The following is a 19,301-nucleotide window of genomic DNA, read 5'->3' as shown; positions in this document are numbered from 1 at the left end:
TACATAATAATATTGTTATTGTACGTGTAATTTTTGGGAAAAAGGATTTTTTCTAGATTTACATTTGAAAATTAAGATTGGATGGAAAATCGAAATCTATGTATACCAATTCTGATCATTGTTTTTTTGAAATTGGATTTAACATAATTGAGAATTAAACAGAATGTGTAAAAAAACAAATCAGATCGGGCTCCGTCCAATTTCCATTCCTAAGTACAATTAACAAATCAAAATCTATGTATACCAATTCTGATCATTGTTTTTTCGAAATTGGATTTCACATAATTGAGAATGAAAAATAATGTGTAAAAAAACAAATCAGATCGTTTCCATCCAATTTCCATTCCTAAGTACAATTCAAATGACTCTTCAAATGAAAATCAATCTGAGAAAAACGCATTTTGGCTACAAACGACTCTTCAAATGAAAATCAATCTGAGAAAAACGCGCTTTTATTCCCTCCGTCGAAGATAGCAAAATAATCACTACGATATTCATTTTTATTAATTATAAATAATTATTTTTTACTCCACATATCCTCTCCCCTCCCGGAGAGAATTGGCGATGGCAGCTCAGATTTCCGGTGTCTGGCTTAACAGCCCAACCGTCTCACTCGCCGCCGGAAACTTACTCCACTTCCGTCACAGTCGTTCTCCGTCCGCCTCTCTGCCCGCCGCGCATCCTTCCACCACTGCCCCCACCATCCAGGCAAGACGAACTAGCTATTTCTTAATTCAGTTTGTTGTTGCGTCTGTGTACCAATTTCTTAACCTAACACAGAAATTGAATTCATTTCTAGCAGATTTTCCTTTTGGTATATATCATTTTACTTTTTACATTCAGTATTTCTTCTTTGTGTTGGATATAATAATCATTTACAAAATACTACCCCAAAACAAAAATTGCAGATTGTTGGTGGAAAAAATACGGGATGGAATGGAATGGAGAACTCCAAACTGGATATTGACCCCGGAGAGTTCGATTGGGCGGAATTAGAAGCTGATATTTGTCACTGGACGAAGGCATTACGTCCCGTTCAGGTATGAATAAGGTGTGGACTTCACTACCGACCGTTTTGCAATTGCCGTTTCGATTATAGGTTGTAGAATCTGACATTCAATTTTTTTGTAATTTTACTGTTCGGGCAATCTAATAGTGGTATCCTGGTCACATTGGAAAAACCGAAAAAGAACTCAAGGACCAGCTGAAATTGATGGATGTTGTGATTGAAGTTCGAGATGCTAGAATACCGTTGGCCACCAGCCATCCACAGGTTTAATATTTTCGGTTTATTATGTATTGGCGTTTATGATATGAGATATTATGAACTTTTAGTTGGTTTTTTCATGCAAGAAACTTGTTTGGGGAAACCTTACTCTTCTTTCTAACTGCAATTTAAGTGTTCATTTCACGTTTATTTTGCATATGAATTGGGTGAAGATGCTCGTGTCACCAAATTGTTATATGAACGTATACACCATTTTTTTCTTTCTCCCATTTGTAACGTTTCTGAAGGAAGACATTCGAAACTATTTGAATTTGTGGTACCAAAAGATTTTGAGAATGATAAACAAATCTAATATTTTTAGCATGTACAGATTTTTCGATTTCGCCCAATGTAATAAAACCAAGGTGCACTCTTATAGCATCTGATAGCCTTAATATTATATATTATGCTAGTAAATATTTTCGGTATTATTACGATGTCTTGGTATTCATTTTGGTTTGACTTTCATGAATAGATGGATTTATGGTTGGGAAATAGGAAGAGGATTATCGTTTTGAATCGAGAAGACATGATATCCGCATCTGATCGAAATGCTTGGGCAAGTTATTATGCCAGGCAGGGGACAAAAGTGATCTTTGCCAATGGACAGCTCGGAATGGTATTTAAAGCTACATCCTTGAAATTGTCGACTATATCACTGCATGCAACAATAATATGGTAATTTTAAATGATAACTGGATAAATATTATTTTGTAACTTCAGGGAAGCCTGAAGCTAACTAGGTTAGCAAAGGCATTGGCCGACGGAGTAAACATCAAGCGCAAATCCAAAGGACTACTTCCCCGTCCTGTAAGTTTCTTGATTATTATGTTGTAAACGCCTTAGGCCCCGTTTGGTTGCCAAGATAAGCCATCATTAACTAAATAGTTGGACTTAATTTGATGTTTGGTATCCCCAATAAATTTATGGGTCGACCTGCCAAAATTATATAATCTTGGTTTATCTTGCCTTTTAGTGAGTTTTTTGCGAGCTCCAATAAAATAATTGGGTTTCATTAGATTATTTAATCTTATCTTGGCTAATCTTATCTTGCCAACCAAACGGGGCCTTAGTGGATTCTGTTGTGACACTTTTGAAGCTCCGATTAGATGTTCAGTTCCGTTGACCAATTTCTATTTAGTTTCTTGGAAATGGTTTTTGCCAGTTGTGACAATAAGCAGTCGATAACGTTTCAAACTCATGTTCTTGCAAATAATTGTATTTTTGATATATTTAGATGATTTAGGTTCATGTTTTTTTCAGAAGACTGGGGGTCGAGCATTATGTCCTGCAATTAGTAGATTTGCTAACTCAACCAAATCTTTTCTCCTTTTCATAAAAAAAAAAAAAAAAAAAAAAAAAAATCTAATTTGGGATTCAATTAGAAAAAAAGATGAAAATTAAGGCAATCGAAGTTTTCTGTCTGGTTGCGCATGAGCTAATTATCAGTTACCTGTACGACGGATTCATTCGTCATTTTACAGGTTCGTGCTGGAATAGTAGGATATCCGAATGTTGGTAAATCATCTCTGATAAACCGGTTGCTTAAGCGTCGGATGTGTCCTGCAGCTCCAAGGCCAGGTGTTACGAGGGAGCTAAAGTATGTTCTACCCTTTCCCTTGTCAATCATAAAGCACAAACTTGGAAGAAAACAAAGACATAGTTAGTTAAAATCCATGATTAATTTAACCAACTTGTACATTCTAATGTTGGTTTACGTCTGTGAAAGGTGGGTTCGATTTGGAAAGGACTTGGAATTGTTGGATTCTCCTGGTATAATTCCGATGAGGATCAACGATCAATCAGCTGCTATTAAACTTGCCATATGTGACGACATTGGAGAGAGGTCTTATGACTTTTCTGAAGTTGCAGCAATTCTCGTGCAGATTTTGGCACGCCTTCCAGCAGTAGGTATGTTGTCTATTTACTATGTACGTGGCAGTAAAACTCGGATATCTTATGGAATTCACCGTTTGGGCTACCATTTCGGACCCTATAATATAATAATAAAAAAAAAAAAAAAAAAACTAGAAATTATTTCAAGGCAGTTTCCCGTTATCGGATTCCAAGAATCCCTCTTAATGACAATCGCTTGTTTGAAACAGGTAACAAAGCTCTTTACAACCGCTACAAGATCGAGGCAGATGGTCGGGCTGGTAGAAAGTAAGTTTTGTGTTGCATATAGCATCTAATATGAAGTCTAATTGTTTCTCTGCAGAAAAGGCACTCACATTCGAAAACATTCGACATCTAGCAATTTCTTTCAAATGTGTTCGGTCCATAATCTAAATATTGACCGTTTGGAATTTATTGAAAAAATTGCAGTTTTGTCGAGAAGCTTGCTCTTAAGTTATTCAACGGAGACACTCACCAAGCAGCATTTCGTATTTTGTCGGACTTCCGCAAAGGAAGATTTGGTTGGTCAGCCCTAGAGAGGCCTTCAAACTAGTTTTAATTTTGCAACCAATTAAGAAAATACGGTGCCGCCACACATTGCTAAGAGAATATTCTTATTCGAACTCGTGTAACAAAAGTCCTAGGTACGAGGAGCTTACCACGGCTTACTTCGAATGTGTACAACTTGCACAACTAGTGTGGCTCAATGAGGGTGTTCAAGTTTCTGTATATAATATTTTGTACGGCCTATCCTAATTTATTTTTCTATGGATATTTCACTGTAACAGTGTATAGTTGGATTTGGCGTTAGCATGCTCTACTTGTTCAGATATTTTTTCTAGTTGCCCAATATTTTTTTTTCTTTCCCCCTAATTTGCGGCATATGTTGTCTAGTTTAAATTTGGTTCATCTAAATTCATCTAATTCAAAGAGGTTACCGCTTACAATTGTTATCACTTAACAATACTTCCTCCCTCGCATATTAGATGTCGTTTTTGGTGGTTGCGCGCATATGAAGAAAACTCTTTAAATAATATATGCGTAGATTTTTCAATTAGGAGTAATTAAGAATGATAAGGCGCAAAGGGGCAAAATTAATGCTTTATTAGAACTCTAAAATGACAAATAATTTGGGACAAAATATCACCATAAAAAGACATATAACATGGGACATAGGGAAAATCTTAAACTTATCAGTCATAATGGAAGAAAAAAAGATTGCCTCGTTTATAATATGCTATACCGGTGAAATACATTGGGTAGATCTTTACCATTCATAGGCGCGCACATACCAACATTGGTGTGTGAAGATCAATAGTAAATATGCATCGGTTGCGGCGTCAGGCAATGGTTTTTTTAGAAAAAAAAAATGGTTGTATAAATTCCTGTTGAAACATGCGCCCAAAACCCGATAATTTGATTCGGCAACTCTTCTCCACAATATGAGAAGTTCATATATTATTAGGTAAATTACGGGCACCCCTTGAGATAAGGTCAAATTACGAAAAAACCTCTAATGTTTGGGTAATTACAACTACCTCCATCAACTATGAATCTTCTTACACGACCACCATTGCGATGTCAATGTTAGTAGAAATCTTTTAGATTGTGTGAACTATTCTCAGGTTTGTACCTGTTTTACTCCATTGGGATCCACATTTTAAAACAAGATGTATCTCTTTGTTTGTAAATATCAGATTGTGGTGTATCAGAAACTGATTTTTTTGCACAAAAACGAGTACAAACTAAAGAACATTTTCACGGAATCTATGTTTAATTTGACACCATAAGGGTGGACGTGTAAGAAAATTCATAGTTGATGGGTGATTGTAATTACTCAAACATGAAGAAATTTTTTCGCTATTTGACCTTACCTCAGGGATGGCCGTAATTACCCTATATTATCTATATTTTCCCATAAAAAGAAAATTTGAAATAATTACATTTTTTATCGCCATACTTGTCACCTAAAATGATTTTCGTCCTCAAACATTTCTCTCCATAATTTTAGTCCTAAACTTACAATTTTGGTCGTCCGTCAAACTAAGCTGTTAAGTTAGATGAAACAGTCACGTGCGCCTAACGTGATGTCCATTTGGCAACCAAAAATAAGTTGGAACAAACCGTTCCACACCATTCTCTCCATATTGAGGTGAAATAAAGCTAAATCCCAGTAGCCCCATATTGAATGGTTTCTTTCTCACTATCGAGCATTGTTCTTCAATTGACATTTGACAATTATTTATTCGATGAAGTAATCTAAACAAAGCAATGCGTTTTTCTTGAAATTTTTCCATGTAGAAACATCAACTGTCAACTTAGTTTTGATTATAACTTTTTCTCTAAATGAAGTGCTCCCTCCTAAGAAAGATTTAAATAATCCTTGATTTTTCACAAATGTTTGAAAACAAATTGATAAACGGTAACTATTAAATGTCTTACGTTTACTTGTAAACCCTTTTTAGATGGATGGATTTAGAACAAGCCAATTTTCGTAACCATTAAATGATTCAAACTCTTGAAAATGTGAAGGGTACATTGCTTATCATCTTCACAAAATTACTTAGCAGCACAAAACATTACTTTATTTCACCTTAATTTTGGGATATATAGATGGAAGTTACGTTTGTTAGGGTTTACGAAAAATAGGAACTAGGAATTTGGGAGAGGGAAATAGACGGAGAGAAGAATATGAAATGGGTAGGTGTATTCCAGCAAATTTTTTTGACTGCCCAATGGATGTTAATATGTTATGTGTGGACGGGTTCCTTCGACCCTACACCCGGTTAAAAATACCGGGTGGGTCTTCTGCTGCCACGTGTTTTTTTTTTTTCTAAAACCCCTAAAGGTAAATCCTAGCGGGGAATCTATTATAAAATATAAAAAAGATTCACGTTGCAGCAGAAGACCCACCCAGTGTTTTTCACCGCGTGTAGGGTCGAACAAATCGTGTGGACGTGACGATTCTGTCCAGAATACCAAAATTGTGAAAAAATGGTAAGTTGGAGGACTAAAATCATAGTGGAAAATCTTTGAGAACAAAAATCATTTCATTAGGTGGTAAATATAGGGACCAAAAATATAATTATCTCAGAAAATTTATTATATTATATATATATATATATATATATATATATATATATATATATATATATATATATATATATATAATACACATGAGAAGACGAATAATAAAATTTAGAATACGAGGGTTTACAACACAGTCCACATTTATTCAAAAATTAGAAATTACATTCTTCCCAATCCATTTTCTTAAAACGAATTTATCAATTTCATTTAAAACATTCTTTCAATCCATTTTCTATCGGGTCTCGCGTGGCTTCTCCTCGTATTAGCGAGTGTACCTTATCCAATTATTTATTGTTGTTGTTGTTCGAGTTTTTACAAAATCTTCTGCGCAAAATCTGTTCAAAAATCAAAAAATCAAAAAAATCAAAAAAAAAAAAAAAAAGAATTGTGGCGGTGGAAAAATGATGTGGGACGAGTGGTACGATTTGGAACGGGCTGAAGACGAAGAAGAATCAAACAAAGATTCTCCTCCTCCTCCTCATGTAAACTTCGATTTCTTCGATGTTTTATCCAAACCCAGGGTACAACAATTGTTTTCTCAATTTTAATTGTTTTATTATTTGAATATATGTAGATAATTTTTTTTGTTAGCAGCATTGATAAGTGCAGGAATTAATTTGGTGGTGTAGGATTATTATAAAATATTAGAGGTTGATTACGATGCCTCCGATGAATCTATTCGTTCCAATTATATCCGTCTTGCTTTGGTATTCAATTTCTCCCTCTCTCTTTTGTTATTACAATTTTCCTAGTAATTTTTTTTTTTTTTTTTTTTTTTTTAATTTTGATTTTGGTGTGTTGTTCTTATTTTATAAAATTTATGTTATCCCCCAGAAATGGCATCCTGATAAACAGAAGGATGAAGACGCCGCCACTTCAAAATTTCAAGATATCAATGAAGCTTATCAGGGTAATTTCGGAATTTTTTTTTTTTTTGCCGCTGGTAAATTGTTAGTTGGAAATTTAGAATTATAATTTGAAGTATCATTGACGGAGTCAATTTGAATTACCGACTTCGAGCTGTGACGAATGCCAGATAATTTGACATGGCGAAAACCTAATGAATTATGTTTCTTTACATGCCTAAAAATTATGGTTTTTTCGAAGCCTAGAAAAATAGGAAACATCGGCCCAAAAAAACTTCGAACCAACATTAAGAAACGCATGTGGTAAGAATCGTGTCCGAATCATGGTACCTGTTGCATATTCGAACCTTATATCAAGTGTACTTTTTTGCACGTCGGGATATATAGATAATAGCCTTGTTGTGAATGCGTAGGGTAAGTCGGAACATAACTAATTTAACCATATTAGATGTTCTACTGTAAATTCTTTACTGGTGACAGATGGCAATTGTAATTAGCCAATAGATGTAATAATGATCGATTTAGTAATCAGTCGGTGCATGTAAAGATCTTTAATTTTTCGAGATAAATTCAAATACTTGAGCCTTATCGTTAAGTCAACAGCCTGTTGTCTCAACTTTGTATATATGTAGTAATAAAACGCGACTTACATTGAATTTTTTTTCCTCAACTGTGTTGGGAACAGTGTTGAGCGATCCTGCAAAACGGCACGAATACGACAAGAAAGGGATGCTTTATTCGTACGACAGCAACATAACGGTGAGTTGGTAAATTTCGCATTTTGAAACGACGTGGTTAAAAAAAATAAAGGGGATGGATCTTGATGACAAAGGCATTGATTTTATTACATGCAGGAGTATCTGGATCGCTACAAAAGCCTTATTCTAACATGCAATGGTCTTGGCATGAAATGTTCGATATGGTGAAACTGACCGACCTATGTAGCCGATAATAGATTTACGCGGTCATTTTTTGTGGACTGCAAGCCGTAATATGTAGCATCGAAATTATGCCATTTGTAAAGGGGTGGATGCTAATTAAGAAGGATTATTATTATTAATTTTTTTTTAATGTTTTGTTGTACATTGTGAAACATGTGATCATTAAGATGATATGGGGGGATTTTAATTAACATGTGTTGGAGAAAATAAATTTTATTGAGAAATAAAATTTATTTTAAATAAGTTTGTTGATTTTGTCACGAATTTTTTCTTTTGAAATATTCCATTCCTAATACAACTCGGGTTTTTGTTCGGTATTATCTGTTACTTTAGAATTCAAGTGACACATTATTTATTGTTTTTTTTTTTTATCAACGAGTTAATGGAAATAAAATTGATGACACGGACATTTTAGTCAAATTATATATGTTTTTCTCTAAAATTCATGCATATTGATTAATTTTCATAATACGTACGTAGTGACTCAAAACGACAATTATTTTTAAAACTCGCCGAGTATCTGTTTCTACATAAATGTAGAGTACTCCTCTAACTGAAAAAGAATTCATCCACTTTAACACAAAAGTCTAATACAACGACGAAATCTTAGAAAATGTCAATGAAAGAATACGCGAATAAACGGATCCACGTTCTACTTCTATCGACAGTCATCAATACACAACGAGCCTGAGAACTAACCATCCATACAAAACAGACGCCGTAAAAAAAAGACAACTATTGAATGACTATCGATACAACAATGAAAAACCTATGTAGTTATACAACACGAGAGAGAGAGAAAGAGAAAGATCGATTGAGTGATCATAATATGTAATATTTCTCGATATTATCTTGCAAAGAATCTTTTCATCATCTTGAAACGGAATGAGGACAAACGGAGTCATCATTTTTAGTGCAGCTCTCTTCGATTGAATATGAATGTATAAGAGGGCGCTCGATAATTCCGTCGTTTGCTTGCTTTTTCAACAAGGAACAATACTTCCTAAATGTCTGTACATTAACATGTAGTCGGAAATCCACGCCGAATAAAAACTTGATCTCTAACTTGTTCAATTCTGTCGTGCTCACTCCTCCCACTCTAGCGTAAAATGCATTGTCGAAGAATCTGCAATTACTAACTCGTCTGTATTATATTCAACGTTTCTTGCCAAGACACAATAAAACAAGTAATAACATTAACTATTTCAAAATATAGATCCATTTGATTTTTTTTTTTCAACAATTCAGTCATTTAAATGTGTTTTAAGTATTAAACTAGGAATTGACATATTCGATTGAGAAGATTCAAACCCGCAATAAAAGGTGAAAACTACCAATTAAATGCTAATATTCGATAAAATTAGTAGCTACGCCATTCCATGTGATTAATATTGAAGTTACTAGAAAAATAATTAAAAAAAAAAATGATTTCATACCTAAAATAACATAAATTAGAATACGACTATTGTTAAATTCGTAATGTTATTGGAAATTACATTTCGTACCAGATTTTCACACTTGTAATAATAAAATATAGGGAATCGAACATTCTTAGTAACTAACTACAGTAGAACCACGATAAATTAATATTCGATAAATTAATAACCTCGATTAAATAATAGTTTCTCTCGGTCCCGACTCGGTGAAAAAGTGTTAAATTATTAACTCGACAATTTAATAATTCGCTAAATTAATAGAATTTCCCTAGTCCCGACTGTATTAAATTATAGAGGTTTAACTGTAATTAAATAGTGAATATACAATAAATACAATTCAATCTAATCCAAATTAATCTGATCTGTGTAACCGAACAATGCCTAAACATATTATATAATTAATTTATCAAGCACTAACAATAAAACCAACATTAAAAAAATAAAAAAATATTTACGCTCTAAGAGTCGGGTGAATAATAACTTACGCATCATCCATGAACTTTGCTGCCACCATAACACTGGTAATAAGAAGTCGGTGTACGTTGAGCGAAGTCAAGCGTAAATTCGTCCGTTGAATAAATCTATCGACATATATATGTGCAATAATAAAGCATGAAGGGCTGCAGCACGAGTATTTAAATATCCGATCTATGTATTGTTGAATGGTAAGAGAAGGTGCTCTTAAACCGTAGAATATGCTGCTGCTGACGTCATCATCTTTCGCTAGTGAAGTTTCTAGATTCCTTTCACATGTTTGAATAGATCTTTCTAGAAATGTCGAAACGAGTGATAAAACTCGGGGCTTTCCAATATAGTCCTTGATGGGGTCCTTAAGCCCTAATGATATGTAATCGAGTGAGCCTATAATCTCTTTTTCGAGCGCCAAAGATCCCATTTTTCAAGTGCATCACTCGGTTTTTGAATTTCGGAGATTTTTTTTTTCGATTCTGCAAAAGATTGATAAAAAAATGGTAATCAATAAGAAACTCTAAAATGAATTAATTAAAAAAAAAACCCGTTTTGGCAAAGTTAGGTCTAAGAGACAGTTGAAGCAGCAAACAAAACAGAACAAACCTAACTTCTCCAATGAGTAAAACTACTGATTTTGGACAGATTCTCGTTACGTTGTCGTTAAATAAATGGAAAACGCACAAACACTTTTTTCACGGATAAATTAAATAAAACCGAGCAAGAGTTGAAATTTTCGACCTAATAGACACCATCGGTAATGGATAAGTGAAATTTTGCATTCATTTTCACAAGGTTGTTTCAAAATCAAGATACTTAAGAACACAAGATCCGATTGTCGAATTGTCATAAAATCCCAAAAAATCTCGGAACCCGGTCGAAGTAATGTTTCAAAACGCAAGAAAATCAGTGGGATAGTCGGTTTTCTTGGCTGCATTTTGGTTACAAAGTCAATACTTACTAACTACACATTGTAAGTTCAATAAATTGCAATAGATATCTACACTTCGTTCGCGAAATCGAATTTAATCCTTAACCCAATAACATGTATACATTCGATACAACAGATCCAACCCGGAATCACATATATATATATATATATATATATATATATATAAATCAAGAAAATCCACAGCACATGATACATTTTCAACCATTTTTTTGGGCAAACTACATAAATACAAGAAATCAACTAAAACTGAGCAAAGAATGCTTAAATCTCAATTAATTTAATTAATATCTTAATTGAATTAAGAAAGGTCATCTGCATTTCTGGCAAATCAAAGAATTCATACTCAAGTAAAAACAAAAGTAAAATTATTTAAATCCAAGAAACTGAAAATAGGAACAAAGCTTACCCCAACTTCTTCAAAGATTCTTCTTTCCTTTAATCTGAAACAGAATCTTGAAAATCACTTCTGACTATCATCGAACACAATTAACTAGATTATTCAGAGAAAGGGTAGGGAGAGAGAGAGAGAGAGAGAGAGAGAGAGAGAGAGAGAGAGAGAGAGAGATTGAACCGAGCAATTAAGAAATAATGGTATATGGGTGGCTGTATTTTAGGTCACTGGCACATGGAAAACAAAAACCCCTCAATTTGTCGTCTTCTTTTGTTTCTCTCACTATACTTGTTATTGTATATGTCTCTCTGTATGAATTGACACAAGTATACTTCTCTCTCTCTCTCTCTCACTCAATCTCACACTCACTGTGTGAGAGAGAAGTGTTTTTATTATTCATTGCGGAAGGTAGCGTGTCGGTAGCATATTTTAATGGCTTTGCGGTGCGGCGCGGGTCCGACAATATTATTTTTATTTCTTTCTCTACATTATCTTTTCTAAATATTGTTTCTGGCTTTTCTTTCTCTTTTTTTTTTCTTTAATTTTATATTTGGGGCAGGGGTGGTAAACGAGTTGAGCCGACTCGTGATCTTGATGAGCCGGCTCGAAAAAAACTCAAAGTTGAGTTTTTCGAGTTCGAGCTTTCCAATGAGTCGCGCTCGAGCTATTTTTTAATTGTTTGTCAGCTCACGAACCGCTTTCGCGAGCCTTATTTTATTTTATTTTTTATTTAAATATTGTATAATTAATATAAAATACTATAAAAAAGAACATATTAGAATTAGAAGCAATAGAAAACTCGCATGTATATAGAGAAATATTAAAAGATAACATACTAATATAGGTAATTTCGTAAAAAAAAACCCCATAAGCTATGAGTTGATTTTCATTCATTATATAGAGAAATATTACAAGATAATATACTAATTTAGGTAATATAATCCTAATAGAATCCTAATATTACAAGAGTTATATAATATAGTATACTCTAATAGAACATATAAATATTAAAAATATATATGTAATTCTAGTTTATTGTTTATTTTGTAAATTTTTATTATAATCTAAATAATTTTTAATAATAATTATAAATAATAGAAAAAACTCCAAAATGAGCTTGGCTCGAGCTCGAGCTCGAGCTCGAGCCTAAAAAATGAAACTCATCGAACTCAAGTTCGACAAAATGAACTCGAGTCTGCCAAGACAAGCCAGTTCGGCTCGTTCACACTCCAAATTTGGAGAAAGACAATAATATATTACATTAGATTTTCTTTGTCTTTTACTTTCCCCTTATTTCCAATTTCATTTTTCTTTACATCATCTTTTACAAATATTGTTTTTGGCTTTCACTTGCATAAATTTTGTAATTTTTCATTTAGCATTTAAAGTATGTTATTGTGAGTGAAATTAAAATTGTAAAGATCAAAAGTTATTTTCAAATTAAATACAAGACAAGAAAATTATTGTAAACACAAATAACTTTTTTGTTTTTTTTTGAGAATTGATATTTGAAATTACATCATAGAGTTTTAGAATATCAATTTCACTACCATGACTACATAATCTTTTACTAAATTTGTTCTTCTTAATATTGATGGTACAGGATCTAAACATTCAAAACCTTCTTCCAAATCCTACTTTTTTTTATCGTCGGAGAGCTGACCAGACGCCGGGCCCTAGGGCCGGCGGCGGTAGAAATGCGTACGAAAAAGATATTAAAAACATAGAGAATTTGAGAAAAGAGAAGAAATGTCAATTTTAAGAACGTAACCATACAAGGGTTTCATGCATTCGCTTATATATGAGGTTTTCTTTCAATGGTTTTTTCCTTTTTTTATTCATTTTATTTTTGTACAAGATTTGTGCTAATTTCATGGTGATCGCATCTAATTTGCATAATTTCGCTATTTCGGAGAACATCGTTAAATCCATCCTTCCGACGGCTCTTTGGTCAGCTCGGCACCTACACCTTTTGTTCTTTCTTACGCAACCTGAACCGTAGCGAATATCCACCTTGTGCGAACTATTTTGCTGGTGAGCCTAGTACTATTAGGCTCTTCCTAGGCGAGCTTCTGGCTCATTTTTTCCCGAACAACCATTCATTGGTATTGTTTAGCTCAGCCAAGCCTATGTTTGGCAGTCCGGCCCAAACTTGTTAAATTGGCCCCCATCATCTACTCCCCCTATTTTCTAGAGAGCCGAGCGTGGTGGTTCTCCGAAGATTAAAATGCGAAGTGATTTCTTCGATAACTGAATTTCCCGGGTGAAATAACTCAGTTGTGAAATCGTGTGAAACTATCCCATCCACTCATTCACAATTAACCGTCTTTTAATTGCACCAAAAAGGCGAAATCCTTTGCCCCCAGGGCCCCCATCCCTTGGCCCGACAAGGATTGATGGAGGAATGTAAATCATGGTAACTCAACGGCCCGTTAAGGTAGCGGACCCGGACCTGGTGCCCACAAGGAACCAACCCTCATTGGAGTTGAAATTCCCACACTTCGGCTGCCAGGATTCGATCCTAGAACCTTGCACCAACTTACCACCTCCGGAACCAGTTGAGCTACACCCAGGCCCGTTCCTGAGAATTCGGGGGGCCTAGGCGAGGTTTAAAGAACAACTGAAAATAAGGGCCCCTATTTGATAAAAGAAAAATTTAATTATTAATGGGTGTTCGAAATTGAATGTATTAAAAAAATATATATATATAATATTTTCTAAAAATGATGAAATAAAAGATTATGGGGGTTCGGGGGCGGTGCCCCCGAAATATTTTTTGAAATGTATGAATATAATGTAGCTAAAAATGTGGAAAGAAATTCAAAATTAACAATATAAATTGCTGGTTCACTTCCTCCCGTGACGTATAATCATTATAGCAAATAGACTTCATAAATATTTATAAACTTGAATACACTAATGAATAGTGATTCTTATTTACCAACCCTCATTAGGAGACTTGGTACCTAGTACCAACAGGGTAAAGGTCTAGGGTTCGAGTTCCCCCCTCCCCTATTTTCCCTTGTAGTGGACTTGAATTTACTCAAAAAAAAAAGTATTGATTCTTATTTTAGAATAAAAATAAGTAATTACGACATTATAAATTTAATATTTAGGGGCTCAAAGTTAGGAAAATTGCAAAAATATCTATTGATCATTTAGCAAAAAATTATTTTAGAACCGATGTTCCAAAATATTATATATAATAAATTTTTAAAAATAAGTACTAATATATAAAGTGTAAATAAAATAATTTGGGGGCCCCAAATTTTCGTAAAAAAATTGGGGGCTCTAGACGACCGCCTAGGTCACCTCCCCTCAGAACCGGCCCTGGCTACACCCATGCGGGCATTAACCGTCTTTTAATTGATTAAGTCTAATTGCAACCTAACTTTGTATCTTACTGTAAAATATAGGTATTCTCGAACTTAATTTATTGTACAAATAAGTGCAGTAAAATAAACTAAGGGTAAATTACACCCACACCCCTGAGGTATACTTAAATAACTGTAAGGTCCCTGTGGTATTAATAATTACACTTACCCCCGTGAAAGGTAGTTAAAAACTCTAACGGGATAATGCATTGGATACATTATTCCGATAGGGTTCTAATGGACTATTACTTTTAGCTAGTTATGAAGATAACATAGAGTTATGGGGAGTTATGGGATGATATGGCTCCCCCAATATTTTTTAAATCACTCATAACTCTTTGTTGTCTTCACCACTAGCTAAAAGTAATAGTCCATTAGAACCCTATCGGAATAATGTATCCAATGCATTATCCTGTTAGAGTTTTTAACTACCTTTCAGGGGGTGAGTGTAATTATTAATACCATAGGGACCTTACAGTTATTTAAGCATACCTCAGGGGTGTGGGTGTAATTTACCCATAAACTAAAAATGACGAACTTTGAATCATCTACCCAGTAATTTAATTTTTACCCCTAATATCCGCTCAAATAAAATGAACCTTGTCTCTAGCACAAAATACTTAGAACATGTTTGACTAAGTTTATAAGCTATTAAAAACACCTTATAATATGTTTAAGAACTGATAAATTATTAAGAGGTGTTTGGTAAAAAAAAAATATTTATAAAGATGTTAACAAAATAGTTGTTAGGAAGCTTACAAGTGTTTCTAGAAAAATACCTACACACCTTTTACATTTAAGATCTTATTTACTTATTTACTAAAATACTCAAAATACAAAAGTAACCTCAAATATTTAGTATATTACATGAATACTAATACCATATACATAATTTTTCAAACAACGTATTTTGTAATAAATATTAATAGTTATTTAAAACTTAACTCTAGAAATTATCATAATAATTGTAGACTAAATTATTTTCTAATTATATTTTATATGTATATAAAAAAATTAAATACACAAATATTCTTATTATTTCTCTAATAAATTATATTTATTGACAAAAATAAGAACTTTTCCTATATTAATGTTTTAATGGGGTAACAAAATCAAACTTTCATAAACATGTTTCTTTAAAATATTTTATTACTATTGATTTTATTTAAAAATATTAAAATACCATAGAAACTATAATCATAAAAGAAATTCATTTTTATTTTACTTAATATAGAATTTTATATGATTTTTTTATTTGAAACTAAAAAAATTTGTAAATATTATAATAGTATTTTAGGGAAAAAAAAGTATAAGTGCAAAATAAGTTTTACAATTATAATGTTGTCGCGTACATTTTTGTTATTATCATAATAAGAAAAATTATATTTTCAAATATTTGAACAACTTATAAAATCTAAAAGTAACTTATAAGCTATGTATTCAAACACCTTAAAAAATAATTTTAAAAATAAAATTTAATAATTTATCAAAATCTAGAACATTTTATCAGATATAAAAGCTTATAAGATATTTTAAATATGTTTTACATAATATAGACAATATATTTCTCGCTTGAATTTCAAAAGGAATGTTTTAAAGTAATATCATAATCCAGAGGAAATAGGTGAGAATAGTTTCACAATGATGGGTAAGCTTAAAATAAGAATTAGTAGTATGCTAAGTATTCATTTCGGAATTCCTAAGTCAAAATTGATCTCTTTAAAATTTAATAATAAAAAAAAGAGATCTTAAAATTTAAAATAAAATAAAAATTGATTCGAATTTGACTTTTTTTTGGGTGGTTTAGTTATGTTGAATGCATAGGCAAAAACAGCTCTCGTATTTGACTCGTTTAATATTTGTGTAAACTTAATTTATAACAATCAACAAGATTAAATTAATACTCCCTCTTCCCTCTGGTCTATAATAACTGTTTTTTTTTTAAAATACTTTTGTTCCATATTATCTGTCACTTTAGATTTCCAATACTGCATTAAATATATTTTTCCTCTTTTAACCTTATTAATGAAACTCTAATCATTAACTTTCTCTTATAAATCATTAAATAATAAAGGTTGTCTTAGTTATTTTTATATGATTTTTCTAAAATCAAGATATATTTATTGAGTTTCTTAATCTTTGTCAAAAGTGAAAAGAGACACTTATTTAGGAACGAAGGGAACTTGTCTCGTTTGAATAGCCTTATTCCATGCACATCGTTTGCAGAACCTTATTAATATATATAATAACCAATTTGTATTATATTTACTTGTCTTTATTTGACCCTCAAGACTCACAAGGGACGTTTGGTTTACTCTATTTTTCGAGAAATTTTTGTGGTTGAGACTTGAGATTTTAAACATATTTTATATGTGTATCTTATTTCAATGCATAGAAGCTGGTTGACCTAATTAATTTATAGGGTTTATATATAGAATTTTTTAGGGGAAATGACAATATATTATGTATTTAGGGCCAAAATATAAAAATAAAATAAGGGAGGGAAACCCCTTCCATACAATCCAAAATAGACAAAGAAGCTAAATTATGAGCAAGGTGGTTGAAATCAGCAAATTTTTGGATTGGCGTGGATTGTTATGTTCGTGATTCAAGAGGATATCGTTCGTGATTCATGGCGTTTCTGAATTGAAGAAGGTGTTGCTGAATCTCGGAATACGCCTTTCTGTCACATCCATTGTTACTCACACCCAAAAAATTCCTGAGACCCTCTCTATCAAAATCACCACCATTCGTTTAAATGGTGAAAACTTCATGCGTTGGTCACAATCAGTACGGATGTATAGCAGAGGTAGGGGAAAACGTGTTATTTAACTGGAGAAAAGAAAGAGCCAGAAACCAAAGATTCGTCTTACCCGATTGGGATGCAGAAAAACTCGATGGTAATGACTTGGGGTTGGTGAATTACATGGAGGAGGACATCAACTCTATTTTTATGTGTCACCACACTGCGAAAGAACTCTGGGAAATGTCAACTATATGTATTCTGATCTGGGTAATCAGTCCCAAATCTTTGAATTAACGCTAAAAATTGGAGAGATTTGTCAAGGAGATCAAAGTGTAACAAAGTACTTCAATTGAAGCATTTGTGGCAATATATTGATTTCGTCAGTATTTACGAACGGAAATCACCGGAAAATTGCAACAATTATACAACTACGGTCGAGGATAACCGCATCTTCAAATTTCTCATCATGCTTAATGTCGAATTCAATGCAATTTGGGGAATTATTGGAAGGCAACCCATCTCTTCACTTGGAGAAGTTTTTTCAGAGGTGTGTAGGAAAGAAATTCGTAGGATGGTCATGTTAGGAAAGACGTTATCAAACAAAATGGTTGAATCTTTAGCCCTAGTTACTGCTGAAGCAAATATCAGCAAGAAATTTGATGATAAGCCTCATGTATGATGTAATCATTGGGGAAAGCCTCGCCATACTAGTGATACTTGCTGGAAAGTTCATGCAAAATCTGTTAATTGGAAGAACAAACAATTAGGAAAACTAGGTCGTATAGCATCAACTCATGAAGTCGAAGCATTTTTCTTTAATAAAAAACATAATAAAAAGCAGATGAATCACCTACTAAATCTGTTGAATACCAATTCTTCCGCTGGTATTCCTAGTGTTTCCCTCTCTGAAACATGTAACAACTCAAAAGCATTACCTTGTCATTTAAATCCTGCTCCTACCTCGTGGATCATTGATTTAGGGCCTCTAACCATATGACAAGTTTTTACCATTTATTCCAAACATATTCACCATGATCAGGCTCTGAAAAAATTAGAATAGTCGATGAACCATATTCCCCTATTACTGGAAAATGTTTAACCAAACTTTCAAATATTATTAATCTTAAGTTTGTCTATCATGTTCCTAAACTTGCTTGTAATCTTTTATCTGACAGTAAGCTATGCAAAAATTCTAATTGTCGTGTTATGTTTGATGAATCCCATTGTGAATTTTAGCAACGGAGTTCGGGGAAGATAATTAGCAGTGCTAGGGTGACAGAGGGTCTCTACTATTTTCATGATGATATCTTCAATAATAAAAATGTTCAAGGCTTGAGTAGTATCACTTCAACTTCTAATAGAGAACAAATAATGTTACGGCATCTTAGACTAGGGCATCCTACTTCCCCTAATTTTAAGAATTTATTTCCTCTTTTATTTAAAGTATTGAATTATTCATCTTTTTATTGTGAAAGTTGTTTTCTATCTAAAATTCATCGCACTATTATTCTCCAAATTCTTATTGTTCATCAAAACCATTTTGATCCATAGTGATGTTTGGGGTCCCTCTAAGATCACAACTATTTTTTGGAAAAAGATGATTTGTAACTTTTATCATTGATCATAGTCGTTTGTGTTGGGTATATTTGACGCATGAAAAATCTAAGGTTAAAAAATTATTTAATTTTTTTTATCTAATGATTGAAAACCAATTTGAAAAAAAAAATGGCTTTCTTCAAATTGATAATGGCATTGAATACTTCATATGAGGTTTTAGGAAATGTTTGAAAGAAGATACAAAATTTCACCAATCCACTTGGGTCGGTTCTCCACAACAATATGACATAACTAAAAGAAAAAAAAAAACCATTTAC

The 19,301-nt window shown here is 32.9% G+C and overlaps 3 protein-coding genes and 1 pseudogene across 5 annotated transcripts; 3 read left to right on the top strand and 1 right to left on the bottom strand.

Moving 5' to 3' along the window:
* Positions 1 to 489: 489 nt before the first annotated feature.
* Positions 490 to 3,995, top strand: EMB3129 (GTP-binding family protein). Of its 3 annotated transcripts, none has more exons than XM_088813469.1 (9): positions 490 to 693; positions 909 to 1,040; positions 1,157 to 1,273; positions 1,743 to 1,886; positions 1,991 to 2,077; positions 2,752 to 2,867; positions 2,997 to 3,178; positions 3,373 to 3,430; positions 3,593 to 3,995. In XM_088813469.1, exons 1-9 carry the CDS (start codon positions 565 to 567, stop codon positions 3,714 to 3,716), a joined length of 1,089 nt encoding a protein of 362 aa, XP_088669595.1. In that variant the 5' UTR covers positions 490 to 564; the 3' UTR covers positions 3,717 to 3,995. The 3 variants fall into 3 exon arrangements, with proteins under 3 accessions (XP_088669595.1, XP_088669596.1, XP_012833247.2); XM_088813470.1 differs by having other exon boundaries at positions 514 to 693; positions 909 to 1,051; XM_012977793.2 differs by having other exon boundaries at positions 515 to 708.
* Positions 3,996 to 6,368: 2,373 nt separating this feature from the next.
* LOC105954084 (Chaperone DnaJ-domain superfamily protein) lies at positions 6,369 to 8,303 on the top strand. Its single transcript, XM_012977753.2, has 5 exons — positions 6,369 to 6,774; positions 6,883 to 6,960; positions 7,088 to 7,163; positions 7,805 to 7,878; positions 7,974 to 8,303. The coding sequence occupies exons 1-5, from the start codon at positions 6,655 to 6,657 to the stop codon at positions 8,043 to 8,045; spliced, it is 420 nt and encodes a 139-aa protein (XP_012833207.1). The 5' UTR covers positions 6,369 to 6,654; the 3' UTR covers positions 8,046 to 8,303.
* A 307-nt stretch (positions 8,304 to 8,610) lies between these two features.
* LOC105954122 (cyclin-P3-1) lies at positions 8,611 to 11,609 on the bottom strand. The gene is made up of 3 exons (XM_012977794.2): positions 11,323 to 11,609; positions 9,982 to 10,443; positions 8,611 to 9,186 (listed from the first exon to the last, which is right to left on the bottom strand). Exons 2-3 carry the CDS (start codon positions 10,389 to 10,391, stop codon positions 8,931 to 8,933), a joined length of 666 nt encoding a protein of 221 aa, XP_012833248.2. The 5' UTR covers positions 10,392 to 10,443; positions 11,323 to 11,609; the 3' UTR covers positions 8,611 to 8,930.
* A 5,619-nt stretch (positions 11,610 to 17,228) lies between these two features.
* Positions 17,229 to 18,107, top strand: LOC148765390 (uncharacterized; annotated as a pseudogene).
* Positions 18,108 to 19,301: the final 1,194 nt, after the last annotated feature.

The sequence above is a fragment of the Erythranthe guttata genome, chromosome 14 (genome assembly GCF_056151865.1).
Source record: "Erythranthe guttata isolate IM_541 chromosome 14, IM_541, whole genome shotgun sequence".
NCBI classification, from domain to species: domain Eukaryota; kingdom Viridiplantae; phylum Streptophyta; class Magnoliopsida; order Lamiales; family Phrymaceae; genus Erythranthe; species Erythranthe guttata.
The sequence above is the reverse complement of the archived record's forward strand: the minus strand, read 5'-3'. Positions and strand labels throughout refer to the sequence as shown.

Coding starts and splice junctions, on each gene's coding strand:
- EMB3129 (XM_012977793.2), top strand. CDS start 565: ATGGCAGCTCAGATTTCCGGTGTCTGGCTTAACAGCCCAACCGTCTCA. Junction 1,274..1,742: donor TGGCCACCAGCCATCCACAG/GTTTAATATTTT, acceptor TTTCATGAATAG/ATGGATTTATGGTTGGGAAA. Junction 2,868..2,996: donor GGTGTTACGAGGGAGCTAAA/GTATGTTCTACC, acceptor CGTCTGTGAAAG/GTGGGTTCGATTTGGAAAGG.
- LOC105954084 (XM_012977753.2), top strand. CDS start 6,655: ATGATGTGGGACGAGTGGTACGATTTGGAACGGGCTGAAGACGAAGAA. Junction 6,775..6,882: donor ATGTTTTATCCAAACCCAGG/GTACAACAATTG, acceptor TTGGTGGTGTAG/GATTATTATAAAATATTAGA. Junction 7,164..7,804: donor TATCAATGAAGCTTATCAGG/GTAATTTCGGAA, acceptor TGTTGGGAACAG/TGTTGAGCGATCCTGCAAAA.
- LOC105954122 (XM_012977794.2), bottom strand. CDS start 10,391: ATGGGATCTTTGGCGCTCGAAAAAGAGATTATAGGCTCACTCGATTAC. Junction 9,187..9,981: donor GCAAAGTTCATGGATGATGC/GTAAGTTATTAT, acceptor TAGTAATTGCAG/ATTCTTCGACAATGCATTTT.